This window comes from Dicentrarchus labrax, unplaced genomic scaffold (assembly GCF_905237075.1).
Source record: "Dicentrarchus labrax unplaced genomic scaffold, dlabrax2021, whole genome shotgun sequence".
Classification (NCBI taxonomy): Eukaryota; Metazoa; Chordata; class Actinopteri; family Moronidae; genus Dicentrarchus; species Dicentrarchus labrax.
The window spans coordinates 14,023,742-14,042,215 of NW_026136714.1; the positions used below are offsets into that span (position 1 = coordinate 14,023,742).

At 41.3% G+C, this 18,474-nt stretch overlaps 4 protein-coding genes across 6 annotated transcripts; 1 reads left to right on the plus strand and 3 right to left on the minus strand.

Annotated features, from left to right (window-relative positions):
- Window positions 1-482: 482 nt before the first annotated feature.
- On the plus strand, window positions 483-3,806 carry pdxp (pyridoxal (pyridoxine, vitamin B6) phosphatase). Its single transcript, XM_051423533.1, has 2 exons — window positions 483-1,289; window positions 2,661-3,806. Exons 1-2 carry the CDS (start codon window positions 692-694, stop codon window positions 3,032-3,034), a joined length of 972 nt encoding a protein of 323 aa, XP_051279493.1. The 5' UTR covers window positions 483-691; the 3' UTR covers window positions 3,035-3,806.
- Window positions 3,807-3,916: 110 nt separating this feature from the next.
- mrps36 (mitochondrial ribosomal protein S36) lies at window positions 3,917-8,167 on the minus strand. Of its 3 annotated transcripts, XM_051423557.1 has the most exons (6): window positions 8,084-8,167; window positions 7,767-7,887; window positions 7,369-7,473; window positions 5,534-5,597; window positions 4,952-5,160; window positions 3,917-4,522 (listed from the first exon to the last, which is right to left on the minus strand). In XM_051423557.1, the coding sequence occupies exons 3-6, from the start codon at window positions 7,420-7,422 to the stop codon at window positions 4,505-4,507; spliced, it is 345 nt and encodes a 114-aa protein (XP_051279517.1). In that variant the 5' UTR covers window positions 7,423-7,473; window positions 7,767-7,887; window positions 8,084-8,167; the 3' UTR covers window positions 3,917-4,504. The 3 variants fall into 3 exon arrangements, with proteins under 3 accessions (XP_051279517.1, XP_051279516.1, XP_051279515.1); XM_051423556.1 differs by lacking the exon at window positions 8,084-8,167 and having other exon boundaries at window positions 7,767-8,063; XM_051423555.1 differs by lacking the exon at window positions 8,084-8,167 and having other exon boundaries at window positions 7,748-8,063.
- Window positions 8,168-9,338: 1,171 nt separating this feature from the next.
- On the minus strand, window positions 9,339-13,294 carry LOC127376536 (betaine--homocysteine S-methyltransferase 1-like). The gene is made up of 8 exons (XM_051423519.1): window positions 13,181-13,294; window positions 11,861-11,993; window positions 11,610-11,722; window positions 11,176-11,367; window positions 10,925-11,072; window positions 10,333-10,515; window positions 9,966-10,194; window positions 9,339-9,831 (listed from the first exon to the last, which is right to left on the minus strand). The coding sequence occupies exons 1-8, from the start codon at window positions 13,196-13,198 to the stop codon at window positions 9,654-9,656; spliced, it is 1,194 nt and encodes a 397-aa protein (XP_051279479.1). The 5' UTR covers window positions 13,199-13,294; the 3' UTR covers window positions 9,339-9,653.
- A 370-nt stretch (window positions 13,295-13,664) lies between these two features.
- On the minus strand, window positions 13,665-16,369 carry LOC127376535 (betaine--homocysteine S-methyltransferase 1). The gene is made up of 8 exons (XM_051423518.1): window positions 16,212-16,369; window positions 15,556-15,688; window positions 15,326-15,438; window positions 15,014-15,205; window positions 14,755-14,902; window positions 14,461-14,643; window positions 14,150-14,378; window positions 13,665-14,041 (listed from the first exon to the last, which is right to left on the minus strand). The coding sequence occupies exons 1-8, from the start codon at window positions 16,227-16,229 to the stop codon at window positions 13,852-13,854; spliced, it is 1,206 nt and encodes a 401-aa protein (XP_051279478.1). The 5' UTR covers window positions 16,230-16,369; the 3' UTR covers window positions 13,665-13,851.
- Window positions 16,370-18,474: the final 2,105 nt, after the last annotated feature.

An 18,474-nucleotide genomic window follows, 5' to 3' on the forward strand; every position in this document is an offset into this window, starting at 1 on the left:
ACCGCTGTGTTTACCCTACTATTTAATGTCAAAATGGCTGCAGGGAAAAAGCTCTATTGCCTCAATAGTAAAAATCCAGTAATATAATAATATAACAGAGAAGCACCATTGTGCATGATGATTACTTTTACATTTTTCAGATAATACTTTTTTTATTTTGAATATATATTTTTTAAATTTGAATATATATATATTTTTAATTGAAACTTTTACTTGTTATGGAGTATTTTTTAGTGTGGTAGACATATTGCTACTTTTACTTAATTAAATGGTCTGAGTACTACCACCACTATTTTTTGTCATTTAGAGGTTATGTACATTTTATAATAAAATATGTACATTTTATGTCATAAAATGTCATTTAAAAGGGTCCATCAGCTGCCATTGGGGGCGCAATGTAATTATTAGAGGAAGTCTCTCATGAAACGCTTGTGACACACGCCAACCTGATTGGTTGAAGTGCTGCAGTTTGATTGGTCGGCGTTCACAACGCGGGCGTGGCCAGACGTCAATGTTTATGTAGCCCGCTGTCCGCGTATGTAACCGCTCCAAGGTCTCTGCAATGTGATTTCCTGACATTGATTTGTTTTCTTATCATTTTACCCTCCGTCTTCGCCACATTATGCACCAGCCTTTGACATGGGGGACCACTAGCAGGTGAAACACGGAGGAAACCGAGGAAAAAGCCGGGATGGCCGGCGCCTTTGGGTTCAAAGGCTGCCAGAAAATCCGAGGTCCGCAGATTAGAAGCCTGCTGGAGGCGAAGGACTACATCCTCTTCGACTGCGACGGGGTCATATGGCACGGAGAGAAGGCGATCACGGGCGCAGCGAAGGTGGTGAGCTCGCTCATCCGACACGGTAAAAACGTAGTGTTCGTCACCAACAACAGCACCAGGCCCCGGGAGAATTATGTGCACAAGTTCTGCCGGCTGGGCTTCACCGACGTGATGCTGGAGCAGATCTTCAGCTCGTCGTACTGCTCGGCTCTCTACCTGAGAGACGTCGTCAAGGTCTGCGGCCAGGTGTTTGTCATCGGCTGCGACGGACTGCGCAGAGAGCTGCAGGAGGCGGGCATCCCCTGCGTGGAGGAGGCGGACGACCCGGACGCCACCATCTACAACTGCGCCCTGGCTCCGGACGTCAAGGCGGTGCTGGTGGGACATGATGATCAACTGACTTTTCTCAAACTGGCCAAAGCGTCGTGCTACCTGAGGGACCCGGACTGTGTGTTCCTGGCCACCGACAACGACCCCTGGCACCCTCTTTCAAGTGGAAGGATACTGCCAGGTATGGTGGTGATGATTCTGATTTACTGAAGCTTGGCTCAGTTTAATTCAGTTAATGGAGGTTTAGTCCTGCTTAATACTGATCATTTCAGCTCAGGGCCACTCCAGTGTTTATGGATATTTTTTTTTATTGGTGACAACCATGGACAGATCACTGTAGGGGGGCAGAGGGCCCTTAGCTAGAGCCTCAGTTTGAAGTGAATGTAGCAAATCTATGTTATAAATTAGTAAAAGCAATTTAAATGTCCTTTAAATCCTGTCCTATAATATTTGTATCCATCATATGTTTTCTTTATTTTGTTTAGTATATCTGTGGAGAGGAGTGTCAGTGTGAATCTGCTGTGAGATGAAGGTTTGGGAAGGTCTTTATGTCAAACAAACAAAATAGTTTCAACAAAACTTCAGAATTAAGGTCAACCTGCAAATTCTTGCTGCATTTCTGCTGCGTTACATACTTGTTTTGTCAAAAACTACAAGTAGTAGTATTGAATAGGCCCCATTGACTGCCATTGTTCTCACTCTCTGTGCGTTGTTTATGTACCCCATCACCCTTAAGGGGTCCACCATGTACAGTGCACACAGCAGATGACACATCACGCTGCATTAGAGTATATTAAGGCCAGCACTACTTTGCTGAAATGCCACCTGGTCTAATCTTTACTCAGGAATTAAAATGCATAATGTAAGTGAAGTATGAAGAGATATATTAAAGGTGATAGAACTATTTTGCAGGGTTTTAAGTGCGCACCATTTATTTGCATGACCCTGGTTTAAATGGTTCAAATCCAGCCTTGGGCCTCTGCTGCACGTCATCTATTCTCTCTCTAACCTCATTTACTGCCACCTCCCACCTGTCACTATCAAAAAAAGACAAAGGTGCTCCCATAAATATATATATTTTTAAACATAAGGTAATAGTCGTGTATATTGAAAGACAGAATACCAAATGATCGAATATCAACTGACACAAAGTGAGCCTGAGTCTTTCAGGGCCCCAGGAAGTGTGAGTTGCAGATTTTCCCTATTCAGTAACCCAGTTTGAGTTTCTAGAAGCTGCACGTTGATCTTCATGTTGAACTGGACTTAATTAAAACCAGTGGCTCTCTGAAAAATAGCAATACTGCATACAGAGATCTAAAAAGGTAGCTATCGGTGATAGTAGGCTAGCACATGGAAAACCACTGTGACGATACTAAAACTACTAATCAACAGTGCACAAAAAATATTTCTCTTATATTGTATGTGTGTGGGTTGCTGTGGCCTTCTGACACACGACTGCACCCAGACACACTCGAAGGAGAGGGTTTAGTTGGTGGTTGGGGTGAGATTCACTTCAGTCTAACCTTGCTCTTATCTTTACCCCCCCCGGCAGGTTCTGGGTCCCTCATTGCAGCCCTGGAGGTGGCCTCAGGTCGCAAGGCCACTGTGATCGGCAAGCCCAGCCGCTTCATGTTCGAGTGCATCTCCAGTCAGTTCAGGGGGGTGGACCCCGCCCAGTGCCTGATGATCGGGGACCGCCTAGAGACAGACATGCTGTTCGGGTCCAACTGCGGCTTCGACACGATGCTCACTCTCACTGGTGTGTCTCAGATCGAGGAGGCCCAGGAGTACAGAAATAGTGAGCTGACCACCAACCAGAGCTTGGTGCCCGACTACGTGGTGGACACCATCGCTGATTTCTTACCGGCCTTTGAGGGACTGGAGGAACAGGAGGAACCGGAGGAACAGGAGGAGAAGAGCAATTGACGAGTCCTTCCGCCTCCAGTACGGAGCACAGATTGCTTCCGCTACATTTCAAGTGCAATGTTTAGTCTGGCGTTTGCAAAAAAATAAACAAAAAAAATAAGGCTCTAATCCACAATTATCAAAACCTACAAATGCTCCTCAATAAACAAGGCGCTGTTCATGTTGTGACCATGACAGAATATTCTCCCCCAGATTAATCTGAGTAATCCAGTGCATACCTCAGTGTTTTTTCTAGTGTTGTGCCCATTTGTGACTTGACAGTTCCTCGTTGCTCTAAGTGTTTATATTAATATCTGAATATACTGCACTTTCTTGTTCATAGAGGTCGTGTTTGATATTGGGTTTTAAACATCAAGAGGTATTTTTGTAAAGCCATGAATTGTTCTGTAACGGCATTCATGTGTTTAAGAGTTGGTTGTTCCATTGTTTTTTTTATTAGGATGAAGTTGTGTTGTGACCTCTCCTCGATTCATTCACGGCAAGAGGAGAAATTAAAATCTGTGTGAACTTTTCTCAGCTCTGGTAGAGACTAAGATGACAATCTGCCAGTCAGACAGGTGAAGTGTCTGTTCACTTTTGGCCTTTCTGTCATGTCTGTACAACTTGTGCCAATCTTCATCCGAGTAATAAACCGCTTGCTGAATCTCATAGTTAGAAAAACCCGGTGACACATTAATGGTGGCCGCTGCACTGTTGTGAAATTTCAATGTTGTTAATGTTTACCATATAGAGCATGCCAGCAACGGTAATGACAATAAATACCTAAAATGAATCCCTAAATATGATGGGTTTTTCTTTCATCTGTTGAGGACAATGAAGTCCTTAGCTTCTGCTTGTTTTGTCTCTGTGTATCTACATCGATCATGATAAGAACACCACAACCAAAATACAATATTCTTTTAATCATTTAAATCCAGAAGTTCACATGAACTCAACACCATTTCACTATTGCGACTTGATATCCAGCATGTCTTCAGTCTTAGCTCCAAAAACAGATCGGTTTATGCAGTGAAAGACATGAAAAGCAAAGGAACCCTACAGTTATGTACCAGAGCCTCATGCTTTGTTTGGGTATGGTGGTATTACAGGTGTAGCTCAAACGAATTATGACAAAATAAAAATAATTGAGTTGAGCTGGTATAATGTTAAAACCAATGTTTGAGAAAAACAAGAACTCTGTCAAGAATAGTTGCAGTGCCTACACAGTAATTAAAGAAAACCTAGAAGCTATTGTTATAGCTCCGCTGTGTGTGATACAGTGACGATGTCCCTTAGTATGAACTTAAAATACAATTAAGATTGAACATCTAAAAATCAAACATATGTACATTTTAACAGGATTTATGTAATAGTTTATTCTACTTCATGTCTCATGTGGCAATAGGTTCTCTTGTGCTGAGGAACAGAAGTAAAGACATACTGATCTCCAACATATAAGGACTTTGGTTGCAGTGATTGAGTCGCTTCGTGTCACTCCGGTCCACCACGCTGCGGCAAAGAAAGGAAATAGAAGACAACGTGTTAAAAAGGAATAATGGCTGCTTATACATGACACTGTACATGCATTCTCTAAATAGGCCAGCTTTGTTAAGGTTTACAGTGTCCGTTTCTGCAAAGATTTTATAATAAATCCATTATAAAAAAATCAGTGCAAACCACAACTCTGCCTCCCAATCTATTGTAACGTGGTAGTTTTAGTACACTGAAACATCACACTAGTTATACATACAGTACCACAGCATACCAAGGTTAAAATCTATAGGATTTTTAAGTCCAAAGGTTAATATGCAGGTTTATCTTAAACCAGATACAAAGGTTATGTTCTAACTGATACCAAATTAACTTGACATTTTCAAGACCACTCAATTGTCAGTGAAATGTTCTATGTACTGCATAAGACACAGGCGGTCCCCTCACCTGGATGTAGTCCATTTCATCTACTGTCAGCGGTCTCCTGCGGTACCTTGCAGTTAGTAGCTGAATAGAGGCCAGAGTGTCTGGCGTGCCAGGAACTGGGGTTAAAGGTACATGAGGTCTTGATAATGGAGGCGGCGCTGCGGGTGAAGGGGAACCTGGAGCATCTTGTGTTGGAAGACTTACTGCTAACGTTTTCAACGCCTCTTGGGCTAGAAGAAGAGAAAAAAAGAGTTTATAAAAGGTAACACAGGAAGCATTAAGGAGAAATCAGAAATAACTAAAATAATTAAAAAAGGTTGAATCTGTTTTCATTAAGACTGTTGAGTATTCATCTATCAGAGCGTTGTTAAAAAAAAGTTCATATGTAGCCAAAATTGTAGGGTCAAATTCTAGTTGTCAAAGTAATAATCTACTGATGGATTCCCTTTAGTGATGTTCACATCTGGCCAGTTAGACACAGAAAGACATAATACAACATGAAACAATCAAATAGGCCAGGAAGGAAGGAGCCATTTTTTTCAGGGAAAGCTCCTTCATTAAGATCATTATGTCAACTACGTTATTCCCTTTCCTCATACACACCATTGGGCCTTGCGAGGTCTTGTCTTTTTGGGAACTTGATCAGAGGCGTATGAGGCCGAATAGCCTGCAAACACACACACACACACACACACACACACACACACACACACACACACACACACACACACACACACACACACACACACACACAAAATCAAACAAGTGTAGGAAGTAGGAATTAGGATTTGTGAGTTAAATGCACAGGAAGTGCAAATGGCTGCTAGGTGTGTTGATTACATAGTAACTGGTACATTGTTTCTTGAAAAGCACATAGCTGTGGATCTTTACGAATTCAAACCGAGCACCAGAATATTTCAGAGTATTTCAGTAGCAGATATGTCAAAATATTGGCAGTTAAAACTTAAAACTGGGAAGCTACCACTAGAAATATATGAAACTGTTGACCAGAGCAGAGTTATTACAGTTTTGTATTCATTTTAAATATAATATGGGTGGTGTTTGTCAGGGACAAGATTTAAGAAGTTATTAAAGGCAGTTAATTCAAGTCATGCAGACATCCCTGTCTCAATAAACATGAACCAACGCTTCTTCATGCTTGATATGATACATTTAACATGTACAGTTATTAATTTGGATTAATTCATAACTTTATTGTATATATTGTATATTCTTTTCATTAGATATTTTATTTTTTAGTATATCTGCACTATATTTATCCTACCGGGATCAATAAAAGAACGTCTTATTTCATCTTATTCAGACTTTTTCAATATATTTTTAGTGTTATTTTAGTTTCTTACAGTACACAATGTTGTTACAGTTAATTTTAGTTTGTTCTGAAGTCTTTTAAAGTTTTTACTTTCATTTCAGTTAACTAAAAGACAGTTTTAGTCAACAGTTTTAGTTGACTATGAAAACTCTGAGGTAGAGAGACTACAATTTTGATAATCAATGAATTGTTGATGTCATAAGTCGAGCAAAACATACAAAACACCCTAATCCTATCTTCCTGTTTGATCGTTGCTTAATACAGAATAGATTGTAAATTGAACAGCTTTGGCACCTTAATCTGGAAAACATTGGGAAGCATTCTAGACAGCGTAGACTAGATCAATTAATCAATTAAACGAAAAACTTTTTATATTAAAAATTTACTTTATAAATTGATTATGAAACTGATCATTAGTTGCAGCCCTAAAACTTCACACAGATTGTTTACATGTTTGCTGGTGTACTACTGTACAAATAAAAGGGCTGTCAGGTACAGTCCCTTTGTCATTGAACGAGATAACAGATCTTAGTTCAGCTTTGTTGTCCTTGTTTTTACCAACAATGTATGTCTACCTCTGTCTCTATGTAAATTATTCTAGGATGTAAGTGTAAGTACACTGACAGCAACTTAAAACCAGAGTCAAACCCCTTGTGTGTGTAAAAAAAAACCCACACCTGTCAACAATGTGTTTCTGTCTTTCAGCTATTTTAGGTCAATTTCAGCTCTAAAAGTTATTTAAACTGCTTCCTCAATCTGACTCCAGCAACCAGCCGGACTGAGCTATAACAGCCCCGCCAACACAGTGAAGATGTCAATTAAAGCTGATATTGATTTAGTCGTTCAAACACTGATTCTTGCTGCTGTCTCGACCAGATGAAACACTTGAGTCGACTGTGTGTTTTGTGGTTTAACAAGGACATCAACAAGGGTACGGCGACATGTCACCACAGGAGAAAAAAGAAAAAGGCCTAAACGTGGTAAATAATTAACCAACTGTTCACAACAACAGAACAAGCGACATTTTTACACCCCGACATTCATCTGAGTTCAACACACAACATTTCTGTACAAGTTAATTCAATTTTTTAAGGAGCAGCATTACCTGGATAACTCGGCCGGCAGGAGCAGCCATTTTGGAGCTGACTTTGCTCCCCATGACGACCTCGGCTTTACTTCCGGTATTTAAAATAAAAAAAGCTCCTTGTATCTGCGGAAACACACCACAAGCTGGCGCTGTTGTTATTCTAAACAGGGAAGTCTATACCATAAGACACAGTGGTCCAGAGGATGCAGTTAATGGTGCAGAGGGTTGGGGGGGGTGACATGCCTCCTCTTACTGCGCACAGATGAATGGCATCATTAGGAAACTGTTGTTTTAAACCAAACAGCAGTAATATTAATCTTTATAAGTGTTAGGGTAATAAAGGCTAAAAAGTTGGACGTTAATAATATTGTATTAGCTTTAGGCTACCTTAAGTTACCTCTGAGCAATGCCTTTACCTCGGTGGTGATTATGGCAGGCAGCCGGCAGATGTGTTGTCCCAATAAATGTCCTCCTAGGTCAAATCCTCAGGCCATTCTGCTGCCTTATCACTCCGGGTTGTAACCTTATGTTAGCCTCCTGTCGATAAAGGACATACAAAAATAGACCAATAAAACACCTTAATCCACTACCAAGCTTGACGACTCGAGGTCCAGAAAGCCTCCAAAGGCTGTTATTCCTCATAAAGCAATTAAAAGAAAAGACAGTTGTTTGTAATGATATCTAAAAAATGTCAATACAAGTCTAATGTGCTACGCAAAGACAAATACCATACCCTATCTTTAATTTCACTCCACCTTGAAAAAAAAAAAAAAAAGATAACCTGGTCAGGTGGTCAACGCTTGTCCAATCAAAGACGAGGGAAGTATCAGAGAGTTTCTATGTGAGGAGATGTGTCCCCAGAAGAAAATTCAAAGCGCACTTTGAATATTATCAAGCCAAACCACAAATCTCTCATGCTGCATTGCACAAATAGATTTTACATGTTTAAACATAATAGAAGAGAGAAAACATCCCACTATATAACAGGGAACTTTAAATGTATAAATAATATAATTAATATCCTCCTTCTATAATGTAATAAACAAAACGCAGAATGGTCAAAATAAAAGCAGCAGAGGCCAAATATCATGTTGTTTGGTCCCTAATATGGATCAAATATCTGTAATTTCCTTCATGTAACTAAAACATCTTTCATTAGGCCATCACTGACTGGTAAATGTCTTCTAAACCCTGTGTCCGTAGTTTGTAATGCAGACCTGCTGTTAAAAAGTCATTTATTATTTTGTTATTTATTTAGTAATACAGTAATCTGTATTATTCTGAATTAGGAAAAAATCCTTAATATAAAACATAAAACCGTTGAACATAAAATACAGTAAAGCAAGTCTTGCAGATTGGTTTGTAGAGTCACGATCACTTAGAGGATTAAAAACTAAAGGCTACTGCTCGCTGGTGGAACATCTTTACTACAAGGCTCTTTGTAGCAAATGTCAAACATAGTGCCAAGATATCAGAACATCGCCATCTACTGGATCACTCATTCATTGCACGGTTCTCTAAAACCTCTTAATAGTTACTGTCTCTCTTTATTTGTGTAAATACACATTCATAGTAAATAATAAAGCCCATCTCCAACCCTTGGACCACAGTGTGGGAGAGGGGGATTTCCAGACCTCTATGGCATGTTCTGACATTTTGTTGTTTAGATTGCAGAGAACCACGGGTGTTAATATGTGTTAAATGTTGCTGTAATGTTGAGTAATTATAATTAATAATTAATCAGACATTTCAGTCTCTGTAAAATCATAATCACAGCTGCCATGGAATTCACTAATATTGGCCTAATCATTCAGAATCTATATATCATATTTGTCCATGCATAATAGTTGTCTCTTTACACATTAATGTGTTTTATGTGTGCACGATGCCATGATCAACACATATCTTCAGATGATGGAAGTGATAAAGCAGAGATAGAAAAATATCCCCCCACCAACCCACCCACCCCCAAAAACAAACTCCAACGGTCAAGTGGCCAATTCACATTTTATTAGGTCTTATTTTATTAAACAAACTGGTCCATGGAAAGCAAAAAGGTCCCTGATCTTAACATGGGCCGAGTCCTAACTTGAGACTCCACTGTGGCTTCACGTAAACTACAGTTTTACAATCAACATATGCACAGAACAGTGCCAGTCTCAAGTGAAGATTCGACCGCTGACATGTTTGTTAGGTGCAGCACTGTGTATACAGATAGTGCACACCACTGTGCAGCGCCATAGCTGCACGGCACGGCTGTTTGACTCAGCTCTGTTGCCAGTGCTGAGGGAGATGGACTGGACTCAGTGGCTCTTTGACCTGTCGAACAGCTGCTTGAGTTGGTCCTGAGAGGTGGCCTCTTTCTGCTGCATGAGCTCAGAGTGGCCCTTGGTAACACCCCAGCCATCGGGGGAAGACATGGAGGGACACAGGGGACGACCAGAGGCTGGCTTCAAGTTCTCCCAGTAGTCACGGCGGGCTCTAAAAGAGTCAAAAATAGAGGAACACACATAGAAGTTAGTACTCACTGGTGCGAAGAACCAATATTTTACATTTCACTTAGTTTAGGTGGATATTTATGGTGTTAAGTGATTAGATTAAAAGTTGCTTCTGACCTGGCTCTGACCCAGGGCTTGGTGTGCATCTCCAGACCAGCACCCCAGTTGCCGTGTTTCTCTGATGCCGCTGGGAGGTAGCCTCTCTCAGGGGCCAGCTCCTCTGCCACAGCCCTGATGTGATAAGGCTCAAAGCCACAGCAGCCGCCAATGTAGTGAATGCCACAATTGTAGGCCTCTCTGGCGTACTGGTGCATGTCCCAGCGACTCAGGATCCTGGGCTCCAGACCTGACATAAGATTCAGTTTTATGTACATTTGATTGCTTCTGGTGAAATAGTATAATACTTATATTTAAAGGTGAAATTTTATACATGATTACATTTACTGAATGGTAAAAATGTAAACGCAAGACAGTATATCATTACCGAAGGGGAATTCTGGCAGATCGATGAATCCCTGACAGCTGCAGTCTGGGGTGTGGTATGCCAGGGGCTGCACCATGTAGTGAGCCTTCAGCCCAGCCTTCTCCACTCCCTCCTTCATCATCTTGACAGCTTTCACACAGGTCATTGGGTCAAAGTGACAGTTGACTCCAATGATCTGGGCACCTACAGAAAAAAAAAACGTGCTGGTATGAGCTGACTGTTACAGATAAGCAAAGAAAGAACACTTGTGGAGGAGACAACACCAACTGTGGTTTGCAGCTGTGGTTTTAAGGTTTGGGTTTGAATTCATGAGACATTTCAAATTTGGCTGATTTCTTTTTTATGGTCAACATTTTGGCACTGGTTACTAAATACAGGACACAGTTTTGGCATGTAAGCTTCTCCCAGTTATTAATTAATAATTCCAGTAGCAGTATGTCTACCAGTTAGAAATCTCGCTCTTGTCATCTTAAAACACTACAGAGAGGTCATGTGAGGACAAAAAATTCAAATTATGATTTAGAAAAATGTGGGTTTTCCCTTTTCGCTTGGCCAATTTGCTCATTGGTATATTTGAGACCACGGTACCCACCAGCTTTCACTAGCCTGACAGCGACATCTCCAGGTGAGACACCGTGCATGTCTCCCTCTGGTCCGATACACATACAAGCAGCCACAGGCTTCCCCGTCTCCTTCAGCACCTCCACAGCCCAGACTGCCTCCTCAACGTGCTCAAAGTACTGTAGGACAAAAACATTCAATCAACCACCAGAAAATGATCAAAATTAGGAATAAATTCAGTTGTGTTAAACTTATATGTGTGTGTGTATTTTAAATATCTACCTCAGCAATCAGGAAATCCACATTCTTCTTGATGAAGACATCCAGCTGTTTTTTGAAGATGGCCTTCACCTCTGTCTCACTCTTGCAGCTCAGGTAGGAAGGAGTCTGACACACTCCCCCAGCAACCAGGGCATCGCCCTCACTGGCTACCTCCTGGGCCAAATTGCAGGCGGCCTCGTTGATCTGAGCGCCCTGCAAAACAAAGCCAAAACTAAGGTGAGAACTGAATACAGAACAGGATAGAGATGAGATAATATCACTAGTATTTATATAAAGAGTGGAACGTTTAACCAGTTTAAAGCTAGTGCTAATGAGCATTCTTTGTACTATTTACTTTCTGATTAACATTTTGGCTGTTTTCAATGTGCAGATGAGCAGCAAAGACATTCTGCTTTTTCCTATGAAAGTGGGGTGTGATTTGTGATTTAACTTACAGTGAAGCTGAGCTTGTTGCCCCTGTTTTCCAGTTTGTCATCACTGGCGTAGAAGGTGAAGGTCTGCATAACGTTGGCCCCAGCCCTCAGGAACTCCCTGTGCAGCTGTCGCACTGAAAAACAAATAGATCACACAGTAAGAAAAACATACAAGCCAATCCATCTAAACTGTGACACATAAAGGTAATTCACAGAGATAATAATAAAGAAATAAAGAAATAAAGAATAATAAAGAAGCCAATTTGAGTCACCTGCTTCAGGGTACTCTGCGGCGGCTTCAGGGGTCCAGGGACCAGCCTTCACGTAGCCTCTCTTCTCGAGGGCAAACACGAAGCCTCCATCGCCAATCACGATCTCCCCAGCGTCAAGACGCTCCAAGATTCCCTGTAATAATGGATCGGTGAATGCTTAGATTGAATATGCCTAGATTGCTCAGGCTGGAGATGAGCCAGTCAGGCCAAAGGATCTGCACATCTTCATTCAAAGAACACCAGCATACTACTTTCTAATATAGGTTCCGTACAGCATTATGGCCCACCTCTGGCCATGTTAACCATCCCTTAGCTGGAAATGTGGGTTTTTTTATTCTTGGCCTGATGGCAAGTCTGTATTGCAAGCATTATATTTTAAGAAGAGGCCACTATAAGATATAGAAATCTATATCTATACATTATGCCTCATACACAGTAGTTCCACTGCCAAATCCCCCTTCTCTCAGTGACCCTGAATCTGCAAGAAGAAGTAGCACATATCTGAGAACAGCTGCACCACTTATAAAGACTGATAGACCTGCTTGTTAATATTCCAACATGTGTGGCTGTCAAAGTACAATTTTAAAATTTGTGTGCCCATTTAGGCTCTGAGTCTGCAAAATGCATCTGCAGCCAAATTTACTCAAAGTTTTAACTCGACTAAATAGCACTGTCACTATGATGACATTGCATTCACAGCAGTGGCACTGGAGATTATTTATTCATTAATTCACAATATATTTGAATCTAAAAAAAGCTCCACCTGGCATGCACTCAAGTCATAAACCCTCACCAGATCCTCCTAGGGTTATACCACACTGAGAGTCAGATTCAAGAGGCAAGTCTGTTCCTCCAGTTAATAAAAAGTCCTAATCCTAGTCCCAGTAATTCCTCTGTTATTTAGCGGAGAGTGAAATCTTTTTCTTCTAAAAGTAAATCTTGAGGTGAAAGGTTGAAAAAAGGCCATTTAAGTTTATCTTTTTACTTCCTACATTAAATATCAAAATGTATGCATATTCTTAAATTTTGAGAATAATTCATAAATATTCACAATTCATTGGCCTCCAGTGCATTGGGATAGAGGAAGAAACCTCAAACACAAATATCTCTAAACCTTGGCAAATAAAGCCAAACCTATCTGCATGTACAGATGCTACTTTTTTTTAGTAATTTGGGTAATTTGCTGATTTAGTTTGGAGCTGTCTTGGAGGGTCTTTACAATAAGACATCATACATATTATAATTATTGACATTCCACAAAACTACCAGTTGTTCCTTCCCTGCATGCATAATCTACAGGACAGTCCTTTCCACACATACCTTCTTTCCTGGTGCCATAATCCTGCAGCTGTGTGGACCCCCTGACTGCTCAGACTTTGAGAGGTTGAAGCAACATTAGAGTGGAGCAGAAAGCCACTATAAATCTCACTGAATCAGGGGAGGGGTCTGAGTAAGAGCTGCTCTGATTGGCAAGAGGCAAGTTACGCAACTGCAATGTTTACTCCTTCCCCTCCCCTCTTTTACTGAATGGGAGTATTGTGAGTTTGTGCTACTAGTTTTGTCCGGATTAATTACGGTTGTTTGTCTGTCTTCCTGTTAGTTTGTGGGTTTCAGTCTTTTTTGGACCCTGAATAGACAAATCCATGAGTCCAACAATAGTTGGCAGCCGGTTTTAACAAACGAGTAAATATTAAGTAAATCAGTGTATTTGTGAGATCTCTTATAATTACTGACAATGTTAGAATGGTTTGTGTTTGTTGCAGCAGTCACTCATTCCACACTGACAATACATAGTCGTAAAAAATTAAGTAACAAACTCAGGTTTATTGATTTGGGGTTTACAAAGTAATACTCCACAACTGGAGCATCGCTGTTACAAGTGCTTTTTATCTCCAAACGGAACTGGGAAAGATTCCACTCTTTTCCCCCTCGTCCCTCTCTTGTTGACCGACTGAAGGGACGGGTGCTTCGTTTTTCTCGCTCTGCCTTGCTCAAGCAGAGGACTTGGCCTTCTTCTGCATCTCCATTACGTGCTTCATTTCCTGGATGCTGGTGGCCTCTTTGTGTTGCAGCAAGTCGGCGTGGCCCTTGGTCACACCCCAGCCCTCTGGTGTGGACAGGGACGGGCACTTGGGACGACCAGATGCAGGCAAGAGATGCTCCCAGTAGTCACGACGGGCCCTGGAGGAGATGAAGGCACAGGTTACAAATAGTAAAAAAAACGATGCATGAAATAATATTCCTAAAATTGTGTGTATTTCAGTGTATTGAATAGTTTGGATGGTTTACCTGGCTCTGACCCAGGGTTTGGTGTGCATCTCAAGACCAGCACCCCACATGCCATGTTTCTCTGAGCCAGGGGGCGTTATCCCTCTCTCAGGGGCCAGCTCCTCTGCCACAGCCCTGATGTGGTAAGGCTCAAAACCACAGCAGCCGCCAATGAATCGGATGCCAGCCTTGTAAGCCTCTCTAGCGTACTGGTGCATGTCCCAGCGGGTCAGGATCCTGGGCTCCAGGCCTGAGAGAAAAAGACAATTGTGAACAGCTGCCAGCTGCACATGTTATTTTTTTATTTTCAATGTCCAAGCAAAATATATTACCGAAGGGGAATTCTGGCAAGTCAATGAATCCCTGACAGTTGCAGTCGGGGGTGTGGAATGCCAGGGGCTGCACCATGTAGTGAGCCTTCAGTCCGGCCTTCTCCACTCCCTCCTTCATCAACTTAACAGCCTTCACACAGGTCATGGGGTCAAAGTGGCAGTTGACTCCAATGATCTGGGCACCTGGAGTACAGCGGGAACTAGTTATTGTCATATCAGTTAACACAGATGACTTTCAAGTAAAGAAACAAAAGGATAATGCCCGAGATCACGGAGGGTAGATTAAATACGTACCGGCCTTCACTAGCCTCACAGCACACTCTCCAGGTGAGACGCCATGCATGTCTCCCTCTGGTCCGATGCACAGAGAAGCAGCCACGGGCTTTCCGCTGGTCTTTAGCACCTGCACGGCCCATTCCGCCTCCTCAACGTGCTCAAAGTACTGCAATGACAGAAACAACAGTCACCATTTAATGCTCCACTAATCATATGTGACACTGAAGTAGTTTTAACATGACTTGTGGAAGAAAATGAAAATAAGAGATGAATCTACCTCAGCAATCATGAAATCCACGCCCTTCTTCACAAACACTTCCATCTGTTTCTTGAAGACGGCCTTCACTTCTGTCTCGCTCTTGCAGCTCAGGTAGGAAGGAGTCTGACACACTCCACCAGCTACCAGAGCATCTCCTTCACTGGCTACTTCTCTGGCCAGGTCGCAGCCTGCCTCGTTGATTTGTGCCCCCTGAAAGAATGAGGAAGGTAACATGAGGTTGTTGATGATGATGCTCTGTGCAATACACATTATGTTTATTGTCCCCAACCAGTAAGAACATGGAATAGTATACTATAGTTGGGTACTTACAGAGAGTCTCAATGATTGACCCCTGTTCTCCAGTTTGTCATCACTGGCGTAGAATGTGAATGTCTGCATGACATTAGCTCCTGCCCTCAGGAACTCCCTGTGCAGCTGCCGCACTGATGGAAACATACAGATTTGTCATATTACAAGTAAAACTTTAGGCTTTTAGGCTTGTCCCTTTGGGATTCATGTGGTTTTGGATACAATATGGGTGTGTGCGCTGTCTGTCTTACCAGCCTCAGGGTGAGTGACAGTAGCCTCAGGAGTCCATGGCCCGGCCTTCACATAGCCCCTCTTCTCCAGGGCAAACACAAAGCCTCCATCGCCAATCACCACCTCCCCAGCATTCAGACGCTCAAGGATACCCTGTGGGAGCAGAGGCATCCATGCACACATGTCACCATCTACACTAAATGGCTCATAAGCTTTTTGATGTTTTACTTAATAATAATACTATTTAATAATATACTTAATATCTCTAGAAATGCAACAGGAAAGAAGGACAACAATGAACAATATGTATGTGACTTAAAGATCAGCACAGATGTCATACGTGTGCAGTATATGTCACAATTTGCAGTAGATGAAGAGACAAATGTGTATGTGTGCATTCAAAATCTGATGATTCTGTATGTGTCTATGTGAGGGAAGCTGCAGTTCAGGTACAAAGGTGCAAAGATAAAAGCTGTTTTTAGTCTGATATTCTCCAGTGGTGACCGCTTTAGTCTGGCTGTTTCGCATACCACATGCACACACGCACAAACATAAAACTTCCACTGACAACAAACCTCATAACACCACACCCCATCGACTGACAGGACAACTATGATGTCAAAGCCTTACATGCTGTAACATACAAGCATGATTGTCCACAGAGAGGTTTTTTTACCTTCTTGCCAGGTGCCATCTCTTTTTCCCCAGTTTCAGTTGCAGCACTAAGCACTCAGTAACAGCGAACCCCTCTTTCGGTCGGAAGAGTGCCGACTGTTGCTCCTCACCCGTTTTATACTGCTGGGTGAATAAGGGAGGATTTAATGTTGGTGCCAAATTCATAATTGCCACATGCTTGTTTGGAAATTGTGCAACATAGTCTGGCTCCCAGATCAATGAGGATGACATGGGCTGTAAAAGTCAGTGCAGGTAAGGCAGGGACATACAAAGAGTTGTTTAATGATTATATTAATATTTTAAACATTAACCTACTCCCAAACTATTGGTGGTTTACTGTAAACTACTGTTTGGCAGATAGTGGGCATTCATAGTACGTAACACACAATTCTACTTTGAGTGTACAAAGTAGCTTAATTGGTCAAATGTTTATGACTTAACCATCCTGTTTACATCAAACCAAATCCTTCAAGAGTTCATCTTTTTTCTGAGACCCTGCAATGACCCTGAAATGATGCAATTAGGGACTTTACAAAGTTGCAGCATGCTCACAGCTGGAACCTTCTGCACAGGCCTGGTGAGATAAGCCTGAATAGTGCACCTCTGTCCAATTGCTAACATTCCCCATTAGTCTTGGGACACAAGACTATTTAAGACTGGCAATGTGCAGTGGTTGATTGAAGCTTCTCTTTGTTTTTTTTTATGGCTGTTTTCAGTTCTGAAGATCTCACAACAGAACAGTTTGTGTCTTGTAATCTTGTATTTGAATTGTGAGCCGTGCAAAGCAGCTCTGGCATACTGTACATAACATACTTTAATACATAGAGAGCTGCAACTTTTAGTTGATTAAACTATTAGTTGATTGAATGAGCAACTATTTTGATATTTAGTTAATTGTTAAAGAGATCTTTCAAGCAAAAATGCCCCAAAATTAGTTTGAAATAGCTTCTCCATTGTGAAAAACTGCTTTTTTTTTTTTTTTTACATGTCCCAGTAAAGGTTTTTGGGCTTTGATGGACAGGTAAAACAAGACATTTGATTTCCCAATGTTTCTCAGAGGGCAAATAAGCGATTAAGTGAGAAAAAATAAACACATAATTCTATAATGAAAATAATTGTTGAAGTCACAGAACCCAGTTTTGCTCTATATTTGAAAAACACTTCTGCATGTAGATCATTGCATTTATTCGGGTTAAACAGTAACACCTTCATCCCTGGACACAGTCTTCATTACTGTGCTTATTTTTTCCATGCACTACACACAGACACACATTAAAACATGTACAAATACACACACACACACACACACACACACACACACACACACACACACACACACACACACACACACACACACAGATACGGGGATATTGACCTTCAGTTGAGTGGAGGTGTGTAGTTCTGCCAGCTCTGGGTCTATCCAGTTTCAGGGGGAATGTTACAGATAGGCCTCCCTCAGGTGTTTATCAACAGAGTCAAAGTTCAGAAAAACGCCTCTAATCTATAGTTCACCATAGGATTTCATCAGCTTATATTAGAGTTGCACAGATCACATTACCCTCTGCTGATCTAAAATGACTGTGTTTACTGCATTACCTAAAAGCGTTGCATGTTCCAAAAATGGCACTAGTTTGCACCAGTAGGTTATTCATTACCAAGAATTGTCCAAACACCAGAATACTTTATTTTAATTTCTAGTGGAGATAGCAAAGTTTCCAAAAATTTCAAATAGTTCGGGTTCAGTTTTGCCATTTTTTAATATTACCATTTACAGTGCAGCCGTAATATGGCATCTTGGGTCTGTATATTTCACTCAGTGTTAACATCATATAGCTTCAATGAAGAGTTGGAACAAGATGATTTCCCCACAGAGGGAAATTAAAGGGGAGATCTGGATTTTACATTAAGAGGTTAAAAGAATAGTTCAAGATTTTTATTTGCTTTCTTGCTCAGTGCTCAGAGTTAGATGAGAAGATATCACTCTTCTATCTGTCTGTTAAATATGAAGCAGGAGCCAGGAAACAGGTAACGTGGGACAATTCTGCTCACCAGAACCTCGTCTCACTACACGACACTAACTTGGTTGTGCAATCTGAGCAAAAAATTACTGAGTAGAAAAACAATAAATTGACAGTTTTTTGTCAATACCTCATGGTGACAACTCCAAGAAGTCACTGCGCCCAGCCAAAAAACATTGCAGTACATAATCCCCTGTGAAACCACAAACTGTTAACACATTTTTGTACAGATTAAACAAATGAGAT